Source organism: Taurulus bubalis (assembly GCF_910589615.1).
Source record: "Taurulus bubalis genome assembly, chromosome: 4".
Lineage (NCBI taxonomy): Eukaryota > Metazoa > Chordata > Actinopteri > Perciformes > Cottidae > Taurulus > Taurulus bubalis.
This window is the reverse complement of record NC_136592.1, coordinates 12,646,882-12,661,126: the sequence shown is the minus strand read 5'-3', so window position 1 is coordinate 12,661,126 and position 14,245 is coordinate 12,646,882. Positions and strand designations below refer to the sequence as shown.

Below are 14,245 nucleotides of genomic sequence, written 5' to 3'. Positions count from 1 at the left end.
GAGCCACAGCTGCATTGTAAATATTTATTGAACCTTGCTGTTGAATTGAAATGGTCTGCGATGATGGCACAGACACAATTAAATGCCTGATATCATAGTTGCCAGTAAAAAAGTGAATGAGTTAAGTGTCTGAAATGTTGGGTTTAAATATGCTACGTTGATATAATGTACATGTGATGTGAATCAAACCAATGCTCGCAGCAGGGGTTTATGGGAGAAACGCCATATCCTTTTCATTTTCTTCATTTTACGGCAATACAAGAAGAGTTCAATCTCTGAAGTCTTTTATAAATCTCATGTACAAACACTCACACACATTTAAATAACAAGCAACTGAGTAAAACTATTAACATGCATCAACTATGCTTTTGATATCAAAGTCACATGTATGAAAATGAAGTTTCTGTTGTGTGCTACTCTACTGTATGTTCATCTTTAGTGTTCCTGACTGAAACTCATGCATACTATGAGTGGATTGTGAATGTAACTGTGTTGTGTGAGTTGTCCCATTGCCATAAGCAGTATTAGAATGTCTGTACATAAGAGAAATGTGTCTAGTATTGTGCTCATGTTATAAAACAAAACAAGAAACACAGGTTTAGTCTCTGCAAACATGTCCCACCTGTATGTTGACTTTTAGTCTTGAGAGGGAAAGAGAGAACTGTGAATCACACACACTGTGACAGAAACGAGCCTAACCGCCAGGTAAAGGTTTTACAATGCATTGTAGTACATTTTAACCACATGAGCATTATCTGTGTGCATGCCTCGTAAAGTAGTTCCATGTCATTGTGGCAAGAAAATAAAATCTGAGCTAAACCCGGCTGGTTTTGTTGGACTGGATCAAACTGATTCTAACAAACTTGTTCTAAAGATTTTTTAATTTGCTGTCTTAAAGTGGAGCCTGGGCACCGACTGGGAAAATGTATTTTCATGATTAGCCTGTTTTGTATGGAAGCCCATTGCTACCAGAATAACAATAAAAAATAGATAACAAAAAAAGTTTGGCGTGAGAAAAAATAAAAGCACTGATGAGTCCAAATTTTGACTTATTGTCTCACAATTTTAGTCTTACTTTCAGTAAATTCTGAATTCAGTGTGTGCCGGTAAGTACTGTCTTAGAAGACCTCAGAGGCCTTTTAAAGCCCACCTTGCTCATTTTTAAAGATCAATTTGATACTTTTGTTAGTTTATAATGGTAAATTATGTTTCTTGTATCCTGACAAAAGGTGTACTTAAAGACTAATGAATGATAAATATTGTGTACTAATAGTATAGAGCAGAGAAAAGAGTCAAAGATATTACTATTTCCACTTTGAGCCACTAGTCCCCCCTAATGTCTGCTGTTAGGTAGTGTTGGTTCTGTGAAAAGGAAATAAAGTCACCTAACATATTTTTATTTTATTAAATTTAGGACTACAGTAGCCATATGACAAATCAACATACATTTAAAAAACAAATTATACAAGCCTAAAATGATTAAATAAAAATTAAAAACAGAAAAGCATGACAGAATCTCTCGTTAGATCTCTGACCTGCAGTCAGAAAGAACATAGTGCCGTTATCGGTTCTCTCTGAACCGCTCTGTTATCTTCCTTCGGGTTAATGTTTGTTTGTGATTATGTCTACTGCTCATGCTGAGTCACTTTCAGGTGGGTCAGATCAGGGCTTCTGGTCCTTCTGGTCACACTTCAACATGACCTTGATCCCGAGACCCTGCCTTGCGGTCTCAAAGGCCTGGGCTGCCTGCTCCAGGGGAAAGCGGTGGGTCACGAGGGGCTTCACGTTCACTTTCCCTGACGCCAACATGGCGATGGCCATCGGCCAGCTGCAACACAGATTGACAAACATTTTACGCAAGAGTTCAATCACCTAATTATTGATTGAGTTGAGCTTCACCCAAGGCCATAAATGATTAGAGAAATTCATTTTGATATCTCGTTTATTATTATATAAATTAAATATTACTCTCCAGTAGAACTGCTTCCAGCTTTGCTTTTAAACATCTGCTTATCGGTGAAACCGATGGATTTTTTTCTTACGTGTTACAGTAGCGGAAAACTCCTCGGATGTCCACTTCTCTTAAGGCAGCATAGGTCAGAGGAACAGTGACCATCGGAGGACTGATACCCACCAACGCCACCACGCCTCCTGAACGTGTTGCCTGGCAGGAAAAAAATGCATACATACATTTATATATAACGTAGATTATATTATAGGTATTCAAATACTGAAACTCTTTACGCTTCGCTGTGGACCAAGTATATGGTACTATAATTAGAAAGTATTCAGACGCTTTACTTAAGTAAAAGCAGCAAAACCACAATGTAAAAATATAGCAAATAAAGTAAAATAAGTGAGTTGAAGTATAATGTTGCATGAAATGGAAACAGTCAAATAAAGTACAAGTATTTACAAATTGTAAGTAGTACAGTACCTGAGTAAATGTAATATTGTCTAGACTTTGTGCAGAGCTGCTTCATAACTCTGAATACAACATTAAATGGTCTTCACTGAATAGTCACGTACGTAGATGGCAGTTTGAACGCTGCTCTCCACACCAGAGCATTCGATAGCAACGTGAGGCTGAGCGCCCAGCTGCTCCTCGACGCGCTTGGCCAGATGCTGAGGTTCGTCTCCTCTCTTCACCTTCAGCTGGAAGTCTGCACCCAACTCTTTGGCCATCGTAAGGCGCTCGGGTAACATATCTGAACGGCAGAGGTGGATTAGAGACAAAAAGAAAAGCCTGATATGTGTGTGTGTGTGTGTGTGTGTGTGTGTGTGTGTGTGTGTGTGTGTTTTACCGGTGATGACGACCTGCGATGCCCCCATTGCTTTAGCAACAAGCAAGCAGACCAACCCAATAGGTCCTGTAGGAAGAGAAGAAATAAGCAGGATGCCAAATATAAAGATGGTGTTAAGTATAAATTTAAAGTGTCACTGTTCAGATACAATTAAAAAGAGTCAATGTCGTGATGTGTTTTTAGCAATAAGAAACAATCACCCCTGGTTATGCTCAACGCAGGTGTCTCAAATGTGCATGAGCTTGTTTTTGCAGCAAATGGGATTCGTTAAATATTAAGTGTCTCACAAGGATTGTGAAGGTTCAGTAGTTTTTCCCCACACACTCAAGTTGTGCCAGAATGATTCTCACTTTAGTGCCTACACCCACCGATGTCTGTCGAACTAGATGGCGCCGCTTGCAAAGGCATGTTACATAAACGCAACACAATTAGCCTCTTTTTATATTAGTTTGCAGTGTGTCCTGAGAGGCAGCCGGCAGTATCTTGTTGGTTGAATTGTCCTACATGTTTAATTGTGTTAGTTTAATCGTTTGTGCTCCTTTGTACCTGCGCCACAGATGAGCACGGTGCTGCCGAGGGTTACACCGGCTCTGCGACAGGCGTGGATCCCCACAGACAGAGGTTCGATTAGGGCTCCTTCCTCAAAGGTCACATTATCAGGCAACCTGGACAGTTGAAGAAAGACACGAAGAACAAGAAGAACAAGAAGAAGCATGCAAAGTCAGGCAAGAGAGTCAGTTGGCAGTCATGAGATCAGAAAGTTGTGATGTAATCTCTGATGCAAAACCTTTACAATGTGGAATAAAACGGTTACTTGTAACAGAAGTTGGCACTGTGTTTGTAGTATTGGCACAGATTTCCATCATCGGGGGGAGTGGCACAGAAGAAGATTGTAGGAGACAAGTTATAGCGTCCATTTTTGAAGAACTCATCCATCTCGCGAGGTGCACCCGGCTCAATGGCCACTCTGTCGCCTACAAAAATACACTGAAGTTGGCTTTATCCAGATAATTCTTTGTGGCTGAGAGTGAACTTGATTTCAATATCATACAAATGTAAGGACTAAGTGAGATATTGCAGTGTATGACGTCACAGTGCCACAAATGCATGTTTTAATGCACTCGTGCCACTGCAGGTACAGTTTGACAAAGTACCAGAGTTGACAGAAGCAATCATTTGTGTGATCTATGAATATCTTTTGATGCGTGGAAGCAAGACTTCCATGTTAACAGAATGGCAGGTTTCAGCAGTGCTCACCCACTTCAAGGTGCGTGACTGCTGATCCGAGCTTCACCACCCGCCCCGACGCCTCGTGCCCCAACACCATCGGTTTTGTGACCACAAAGTCCCCAATCCGTCCATGCTGCCAGTAGTGAACATCTGATCCGCAGATTCCTACAGAGTGCATCTGGAGCAAAACCTCTGGGTGCAAAACATGACACACAAGACAGAGTCTGAGTATGCAGATGTTGCCCCCTTGTCACAGAGACACCCTACAGACCAGCATGACTCCAGACCTCAGTCATGTCCTACATCACCTTGATTTGTTCAGCATTTCAATTTATCTTTTGGTTAAAGATAAGACTTTTAAAAAATAAATATTTTACACATATCTATATTTTACACTAGTGCATTGTCTACTTGCAAATCACTAATATATGGTAAGTTTGTTCCTTCAGTTTAAAACATATTCCTACAAGAAAATAAATCGAGCTAAAACAAAGTACCCAGTTAAGTTGGATTGCATTAAATGTAATCAATTTAACGTATTATAACCTTGCAAAGCATGTCCATCATATTCACATATTTCGATATGCTTGTTGGTGGACTATACATTGTAAATGGCAGTTCAACTACAATGTAATACGTCATACCATTTGGTCCCGGCTCCGGGATGGGGCGCTTTTCCTGAAAAAAAAGAAAAGAAAAGGTTTGTTGTCAGTGTAATTCACACAGACTGTAGCTAACGTTAATGCAAACGATGAAAGTTTAAGATCAGTCTCCTACCACCCGGAGGTCTTTCTTTGCATGCAACACCACGGACAGATTTTCCTCCGCCATGACAGATGCAACACGTCTTGAAAACACAACAGGGTGAAGAAGAAGAAGCACAGAGGTGGCCCGAGTCCAGAGAGATCTCTCTTCTTGTCAGAGGCACAGTCCCGATCTACACCTCGCGGACTCACGGACTCTGAGGCGCGCTCCCGCTGACTCCGTGAGGGTTGAGGGACGCCCCACCGTCACCGAGTGCTTGAGGGCTTTCTGGCTGACATGTCAAACCCTTTATGAACCCGTTCCGTGCATCAGCTTTAGATGCCGACTTTTCCCAAGGAATTTACCCACGATTCCTTGCAATCTGAAGAATGGAGAAGTAAAAAAGGTAAACAAAGAGGACGGCACGTGGGTGTTCAGCCTGATGAATTACATTTATACAACAACATTAAGGATTAACATGCTGTTGCATGTTAAGCACAGACAAGGGAGAGATGATGAAGAGTTGAAGTGGTCATCTCAAACAAAAAGAAACAAAAAGAGAAATGCATTGACAGAGAGAAGGCATGACAACATAAATTAATAAATCTAATTGTGGTTATTTTTTTTATACTTTTAACTCTCTTCTGGGCACTTTCCTCACGACATGAAATGACATTTCAAATAATCTATTTACTCGTTTTTATCAAAACAACATTTGTGTATGTTTGATGAATGCTGCTGTGTAAAAAAATAATATACATAATCTCAGTTTGCATTCCTCTGATTTAATGTGTTTTTATGTCCCTTTTTTAATCCTTAATGTTGTTGTGTAAATGTAATATATTGGGCTGAACACCCATGTGCCGCTTTGTTGCACTTTTTTTTTACATCTCCATTCTTGCATTGGTAACTGCGTGTTTAACGTCCCATTGCTATGAATTGTGGGTAATTCCCTTGGGCAAAGTCGGCATTTTATGCTGATTTACGGAAAGGGTTCATAAAGGGGTCAACATGTCTGCCAGAGACTCAAGCACTCGGCGATGTGACAGTGGGACAGCCCTAAAACCTCACGGACTTCGCGGGAGCGCGCCTCAAAGTCCGTGAGTCCGTAAGGGTGGAGATTGGTGGGACTGTGCCAGAGTGCAAACAAACTGCATGCAGGCTTCTCCTTCCTGATAGAGGGGCTGATACCCAAAAAAAGCATGTGATTGGCCAAAGCCCAGTGGAAGAGTCCACTTTGTAGGGGTGACCGCTACCACACAGAGGAATTGAACTGCCCTCATTAAATTACTGTGACTCTTTGATATGTTTGTACACAACGTTGATATTGATTTTAGGTTGCTATTGAGCCCTCATCCTCGATTTGCCGAGATGTAATTAGCATTAAACCTACCTCTACATTGTCTCAGGCTGGCTTTACTGTTTAATGTTTTTGTATGACATAAATGCATTGATTAGTAAATGAGATTGCATTTGTTTTTTATCTCAAAATATACCAACAATATATTTCTGTAATCCTCAAGGTTTCCCTCTTTTGATGACATCTACATTGCAGAGAAAATTGTCTTCAAATTTCTTACATCTTGGTGACAAACACATTATTATGTGGTATTTCTTTGTACAATATCCATTTGATGTCACATTTCATGGATAACTAAAAAATAAATAATAGCTTTGACCCGAATACACCTCATTAGCAGGGCACTAAACGAGTAGTTTGATGTTCTGAGGCGGCCAACTGGTGATTCAAAACTGCATGAACCTCTGATGTCCAATAATAAACAACAATCCAGTAATTGCTGGTCAGTAGGACTCCACTCCTTAAGCTATGAAAAAGACAAGTTAGAGAATGTTAGTTGAAAACATAGATTTAATTATTTTGGTAACTCTAACGGAGGCAAGTCAAGCATCAACTGTTGTCATTCCAGACACTGACATGAACAAATAGAGACTATGTTAGAGGGACAAAGCAATTAGCAGATCTTACACTGATGTAACAGAGATTTATTTTAGTTCAGCGTAAACATCTACCCTGTATACACAAGTAAGCAATGCAAACATAATAAACAAACAAAATAACTCAACTGACAGAACATTATCTACAGCTTGAAACTGTAGAAAGTGTGAAAGGCACAGCTGCTACTTGTTCTTCTTTAACGTGTTTTTCTCTGCTTTGCTTATGTGTGCAGCGGGCGGCAGCAGGCTTTACAGTTGGAGCATCTGAAACATCTGGGGTGAAAATCACTCACAGCACCTGAATATTTCTGCAGGTTGTCAATGTTGACATACCCTGAACAGAAAAAGTGAACAGAAAACAAATGTTAACATGTTAAAAATTGATAGCAACAGACCTTCATTACAGGTGAGTGATCTATTGTTTTCTCAAACATACAGTAAATGATAATACATCTTTCATCTGAGAGCATGTTACCACCTGGATAGTGAACATGGAGAGGGGCTTCACTTTCTGATAGATCTGTGTCAGTAGGTTCAGAACTGCCAAAAGAGTAATATGGACTTAATTAATTCACTGGACAGTTTGCAATTGATTTAGAACCAATATTCCATATTTACAGTGGAAACGCAACATACTTGTTTCTGCTCACTTCACTGTATTCATCTTCTGACTGGCATCTAAAACTCTTATGTAAATCCTGTAAAACCAAAGGAAGTCCAACTAAGTGATTAAGCCTACATGATCTGACTGGTGTCATTTTACCTGGTGCATTTACCCTTTCCACCGACGGCTCATCTTCACACTCCCAAATCAACCTCCCAACCACGTGTCTCACCTCTAAAATTAAAATACAGAACATTGTATGTTTTATACTTGATGAAACTGGTTTGCTTTAAAATGAATAAACCGAGAAGTTCAAACCAAGAGTGACTAGTCCCTTTGAATAGTTTTTAGACACCTGACGAGTTAAAAAGATCCAGTATTCAACGTTAAAAAAGTTAAGTAAAATTAGCAAAAATATAAACATGTGCCAGAAATATGTAATTTTTTTAATTCCAATTTTGTTAATCATTTGACAACCCCTCAGACTCTTCTTGGGACCTCATTGCTGGTCTTGACTCCAACATTGGGAACCACTGATTTAGTATGGTTTACGACAAATCAATAAACATGTTAGTTCTCACCCTCCTGTACTGAGGCCGGAGGCAGCACATAATGACCGATGCACACAGACCTCACACTCTGGCGCTTCTCACAGGCGGACAGAAAAAAGCTGTGAAAAACTGCAACCTTGTTCCTGAGATAATCTTTGCTCTTAAATATCCTGAAAAAAGATGTCAAAGTATTGCTTCAGAAGCAGTTTATTGTCAAGTATGTATGCACATACAACACATTTTACTTAGTGATTGATGCATAGCAATAAACAGTGTAAAGACATAATTCAAAATATGATGATTTACAATGGAAAACGTGTAGGGGATTATAGAAAAATGACTCACAAATTATCTGCTCAATGATATATGTACAGCTTTCCAGTTCCTCACACTCACCTTAGAGTATCAGCACATGTAGCATCCTCACTGAAAAGGAAAGCTGCTCTTCTGCAATCAGCAATGGTCCCACCCTCCGACACTACAAGACATAACCTTATGTTATGACCTAAACCAAGATCAAACTACCAAAGCCATCTTTGTGTTTTGAAATGCCAATGTAAGGTGAGGTACAAGTTGAACTTGGGTTACAGATCCCTAAACCTGATTTGTGACAGTAACATTATTCCACTTATTCTCCTTTAAAAGATAATACAAGTCGTGTTTTGTTAAAATGTTAACATCATATAGTGGCAGCATGTTACTCACTAGCTAGATAACAGCTAGCTAGCTAAATATATAAATATAGCTACAGTATAGCTATTAGCATTGACCTGATACTAGTAGAAATAGGTTTGCGTTACTTACTCCAAAAGGTGTGACATGAATGTGGCACACTGCTCGAAAACCAGGCAGACTTATTCCTAAACATAACAACAGCCTTCTGCTTCGAAAAGTGGTTTTCATTTATACTGTTCCCTCTCCAGCTAGCTTGCTCTTTCTCTCTTTGTAAGAAGGGCTGTAGACTGAATATAAGAAGTGCTGCTTGGTCGTTTGGCGCGCAAACGGCTTTGCTGCGTTTAAGTGTCTCGATAACAATCGGAAATGTTGGAATTCGGGGGAACGGATGTGTTTGGACTGTTTAATATTTAGTTGGTCCTGTTTTTTTATTATATCAAACTCATAAAGTAACAACTTAAAACCACAGCCAGAGTAAAAATGTCCTGCATTTGTTTCGCTAATGGTCTGTGTAGTTAAAGCTAGCTAATGCTAGTTGTTTGTTAGCTAAAGTTATCTAAGTTAACATTTGAGGAACGCAAGGTGATGCATTTCAACGTTGTTTAAAGTCAAAGTGGGTATGCATCCTGCTTAACTGTCTTATTACATTATCACCTCACATATGTTGTAAGTGAAACGTATTGAGGGTTTCTGTTTCTTTCAGGTTTCTTAGACATGGCCATGGAACAAAATGATGCACATCATTCATACTCAAACGGTTTATTGTGCAAAATGGAAATATCTGTTTATATCTGTTTTAAATGTATTTGATGATGTTTCATTATCACACAGCAGCAGTGTGATGCAGTACTACATTTCACCGCCAGATGGTAATATTTTGTAACATATAAAGTTGATCATCAAGTCATGGTCCCTTTTATATGGCTTGTAACAGTCCGGGTCTCACTATATATTCACAGTAAAATTCTTTATTGATCCTTTTTTTTCATTTCATTAGTGCAGCTGCCATTTAATAACTTTAAGTCTCTACAGGAAGTGTATATATACCTTATCTTTTAAATGTAATTATGATATAGAGCCGGTGACTGAATAATGGTGCAGCTTTCAGTTGGTTGGAACAAGGGTGGTGATGTGCCCCAGTTTTGTATTTATCCACACCTGGTGAGGAGAACTGAATTGTTTTTTAATGTTAGTAATACACAATATTCCAATGCTGTTACACATGTTAGACATGTTTTTTGGAGCTTCATTCAGTCTGTTACAGATAAAATACTTGATAAAACACTTAATTTCAGCTGTGTTGTCAAATCTCACTTGTTCACAGTTAGATGTTAGCTCTTTGTGTACTGTCTTGTCAATTCACTCACATATTGGACAGCAGTTTTTGACAGCATAGACATCAGCACCTCTGCTTTAAGAATATCTATACATCCTCAGTGGGGTTGTCTGCAGGTCAGGCGCTCATTGCTACCACACGGACACCCAATAATGTCACGTAACCTTGTGTTTTATAACAGTGGCAACCTATGAAGGAAGATATTTCTGTACAGCAGGATTGCATATATAACTGCCGTGCTATGCTTATTTGAACGCTGTGAAACCAGAGAGCCTGTTACTCTGTCACAAAAGGGAGCGGTATAGGATGTATCTCAGGCTACTACAGGTCTCCGGCATTGTTTTGAAAACCACTGAGCACACCGACTGCCTGTGAAGTGCATGCACAAAGGCACAGATTCCATGTAGGTTACTGCTTGCATGCTTGTAATATTTTGGTCAGATTGCCGGCACATATATTGTCATTGGATAGAGACTGAGTTCCTCCACTCCATACAGTGACTGGTTGAGGGGGGTTCACTCTGTTGCCATGACAACAGTGAAGCCACACCCTGTTTCTTATACCCAACCCCCCAACATGCTGGGCTCAGAACAAAGCACCGGAGAGAGAGCGAGAGAGGGGCTGGTTGGTGGTACATGCACTGAGGTTTAACATGAGCAGCAGGAGAGAAGACAAAATGCATCATCTATCTGTTGTGGATTAACCTAGGCATTCAAGACACCTGTATACTAATATGACACATGTTATTGGTTACCTTTTTGTTTTCATTGTACAAAAAAACTACAATATTACTAGAAATTAAATGTTTCTGTCCGTGAAAATCATTCTATTTATCAAAACATCCAAATGTATCTCTTCTCAAAAATTCCAAACGTTTTTTTAGCTTTTAGATTTGATGCCTTCTCTGTTTTATATCATTGTAAAAGTCATGTCTTTGGGTTGTACAGCATGGATATGTCACATTGGACTCTTCTTCTCATTGGGGAATTATAATGGGCATTTTTTTGTTGTGATATCATTTAGTCTTCATATTTATCTATAATTAAAATGATTGTTTGCTGCCGCCCTAATTAAGTAGAGCGTTGAGACAGCAAACTGATTAATTGATTAGAAAGCCAATCACATCTTAAACAGTTATAAATAAATACCCTTTGGTTGTGGATTGTTGGTTGTCACCTTTTGGCTCTGAGAAACTGTGATGATTTTTTTACTTTTTTCTTGATATTTTTAAGCTAAACTATTTTATTTAATTTTTTTAAATCATCAGATTTAGAAAAGCCATTCAGCTGCAACCCTTATTTATCTTGCAACTGGGGATGTACTATAGTGCATTTATGCTCCAACTGTTACATTTTACATGTCTCTCGCTCTCCCCGACTCAGGCCTGTTGTGGGTTTTGGGTGTCCTCTGAAGTCCAGGAATAATTCACATAATCTGAATTATGTTAAAATGACAGGATTTGTGCTCTTCCTCCTCTTTGTTTTCTGTTGTGCTGATTTTGTCCTTTCAGCTTCCCTTCTGCTGGACAATGTAAATGGCCCGCGGTGGCAGAGCTGGCTGCCCGGGGCTGATCCATCTCCCCTCTGTCCCTTATGATATTGTTCCATTGTGTAGTAGCCTAGATTACTGTATTGCTATCAGTGGCAGTATGTTTTAGTGCTGCACTTTGTTTTTGTTCATTCATTTGACGATTATTATTTTTGATTAACAAATTTAAGGGTTTGTCTGTCATTATAATTTAAAAAATAGCGAACCCATCACATTTTCTCAGGGAACAAAGTGTCATCTTTGTATCACTAGTTTTTCCAAACAACAATAACCCAAATGTATTCAATTTCGTATCACAGTCAACAATGAAAATAAAAACATATTCACATTTGAGAGGTAAAAAACTATAAAACCAATACAATTGTAGGTTAGTTTCTGGTACATTTTCATTTATTCTACTAATTGATTAATCAACTAATTGTTTCAGCTCTGGTATGTTGCTGTTGTAATACTGTACAATATGACAACCATAATGTCATTACAAAGCTGTTTGGGTCTTCCTGGAGGCTCATTTTTGCCTGGTTTTGGTTTGTCTTGGGCTCCTTCAATTTTTTCTGCCCCTCATGCTGCGGCTGTGTTTCAGAGGGAGTGATATAGTAAGAGGAACTGGGCTACATATGTTTTAATTAGATGGTTTTGATAAAGCAATGGCTACATTCACACAGGAGAATTCAAGCTGAATCATCTTCAATTATCTCATTTTTAATGAAACCCGTTCAACAGAAAGCATAAATAATGAGCAGCATGATTAAACATTACACAGAAACAATAGCACAAAAGCAGAAACACCATTCATGATTTCTCAGCTATGTGAGGACTGTGGAGAAGTTTGTGTGTTGTGGGGGATGATCAGGGAGGTCTTGATCGTTGAGAAATGTTTATTAAATAATGTCCAGCGCTCTCTGACAAACTCAATGACAACTTGTGTCTTCATGAATTGCTGCTGGCTTTGCATTTGATATGGTATTTACTGCTTCCAGACATCAGATAGCCAGTCAGCATTATCATACAGTACTTTGTCAGTGAGATGGAGCAGTAAACCTTCCTGGAGTGATATTATTAAAGTGTTCTAGCAGACCTGATTTGCTATCCACACCAAACTTGCATTACCTTTAGTTCAGTGTTAAATGGGCAATCTATTATCTCTCTCTTTCTCTTTCTGTCTCACCATCAAGTCTCTCTCTCCAGCTGAACCAACAACATCAAAGGAGTGGGCTTCAAATCACAGGTGTTGAAGGATTAAGGCCACCGCAGGATGGGGTTTTATTCTCAGCCTCATCTTTTATGTAGTGTCTCTTTCACTCACTTGTATCTCGAACCGGTAACATGGATTGGTAGACTGAAGTATCCATTGCTAAACTGAAAATATGGAGTGTCTTCATTCTCACACAGCATCAACAAGTAAGAGACTGCACTCAGGAATTGGAACATTATTATTGTCAGAAGTTGCATAAATGAAGACATCATCTTACAGTAGGAGGTTGGGTCCAGGGGGTACTATCGATGGCTATTGCAAGATATTTTTGCCATACTTACAGTCAGGGCCATAAGTATTTGGACTGTGACCCAATTTTTCAAATTTTGCCTATTTACATGACTACAATGGATTTTTTCTTATTTTCCTCTTTACTCGACTTTACACAGAATTGAAATGACGCTGTCAATAATATGTGGTTGAAGTGTAGACTTTCAGCTTTATTTCAATGGATATAACACAAATATGGCATTAACTATTTAGGAATTACAGCCATTTTTACATGATCCCCCACATTTCCAGAAGTTCAGAAGTAAGTGGACAAACTATCAAAATAGTGAATATAATGATAATTTGTAATACTTATATATATTACTACTATATATATATATATTACACCCATAGTCATCACCAAACGCTGAGTTTCCTCCCTTGAGATGCTTTGCCAGACCTTTAGTGCAGCCTCCTTCAGTTGCTGCTTGTTTGTGGGTCTTTCTGACTTAAGTTTTATCTGAAGTAAATGAAAAGCATGCTCACTTGGGTTGAGATCAGGGCCCTATTCCTCGTACCTGGCTTACTAAGTTAGCTGAATAATTTTCAGGATAAGATGACGCAGGTCTTTTCGGTTCCACGAAGCAAGTTTGGAAAAATCACAATAGCAACACATCCAAATCCCTTAACCTGCTCCAGCGCAGGCTTAGTGAAATTCACTGGATAAGGTGGCCACTCCCACCGGACAAAAAAGCCGTTATTACTTATATTAGTTTTATAGGGAGAGAGTTCTTATAGATCGCCAAGATCCGTTCTCACATCATCATGACCTGTACGAGCGCTATCCATTCTGCCGACAAGGAATCATGTATTATTCTCAAGCCGTACATTGAACACCACACGCCCAGCCGAGCATTGGCCGTCTCACATACTGTATGCATAGCCTGGATCACATACTGTATGCAGAATAGGACATTTGTTTGACTTTGTTGAACCAGGTAACTATTCCTCGTACGTGGTTCAACTAAGTCGATCAAATGTCCTATTATCCAGCTTAAATTACCGAGATGATTGACGTCAGACTATGTCGGTTCCTCAAAGGCAGCTCCGCCCTCAAACAGTCTTGTTAATTCGAACCAGACGTCAGTCATCTGGATAATTGCGCATGCATGCTCCTCTTCAAAAGGGGGAGGAGTCGAACACAGATTCCATGATCTTCAAACGCAACAATGGCAAATAAGATCAGAGAAAGAGTTTACATCCAACACGTTTGCTGTGAACGCAGCATACCACCGCCTCCGCTGCGACGGCTAGACATAAGCATCACAAAAT

General features: G+C 39.3%; 2 protein-coding genes across 2 annotated transcripts; both read right to left on the bottom strand.

The window, feature by feature from the left end:
- Positions 1-1,422: 1,422 nt before the first annotated feature.
- sord (sorbitol dehydrogenase) lies at positions 1,423-4,865 on the bottom strand (the record flags this gene model as incomplete). Its single annotated transcript, XM_079217452.1, has 9 exons — positions 1,423-1,828; positions 2,043-2,164; positions 2,530-2,708; positions 2,805-2,870; positions 3,351-3,469; positions 3,619-3,778; positions 4,062-4,226; positions 4,679-4,712; positions 4,812-4,865. 9 exons carry the CDS (start codon positions 4,863-4,865, stop codon positions 1,663-1,665), a joined length of 1,065 nt encoding a protein of 354 aa, XP_079073578.1. The 3' UTR covers positions 1,423-1,662.
- Positions 4,866-6,955: 2,090 nt separating this feature from the next.
- On the bottom strand, positions 6,956-8,757 carry terb2 (telomere repeat binding bouquet formation protein 2; the record flags this gene model as incomplete). The annotated part of the gene is made up of 7 exons (XM_079217518.1): positions 6,956-7,068; positions 7,213-7,274; positions 7,371-7,432; positions 7,511-7,572; positions 7,920-8,059; positions 8,286-8,367; positions 8,694-8,757. 7 exons carry the CDS (start codon positions 8,755-8,757, stop codon positions 6,956-6,958), a joined length of 585 nt encoding a protein of 194 aa, XP_079073644.1.
- Positions 8,758-14,245: the final 5,488 nt, after the last annotated feature.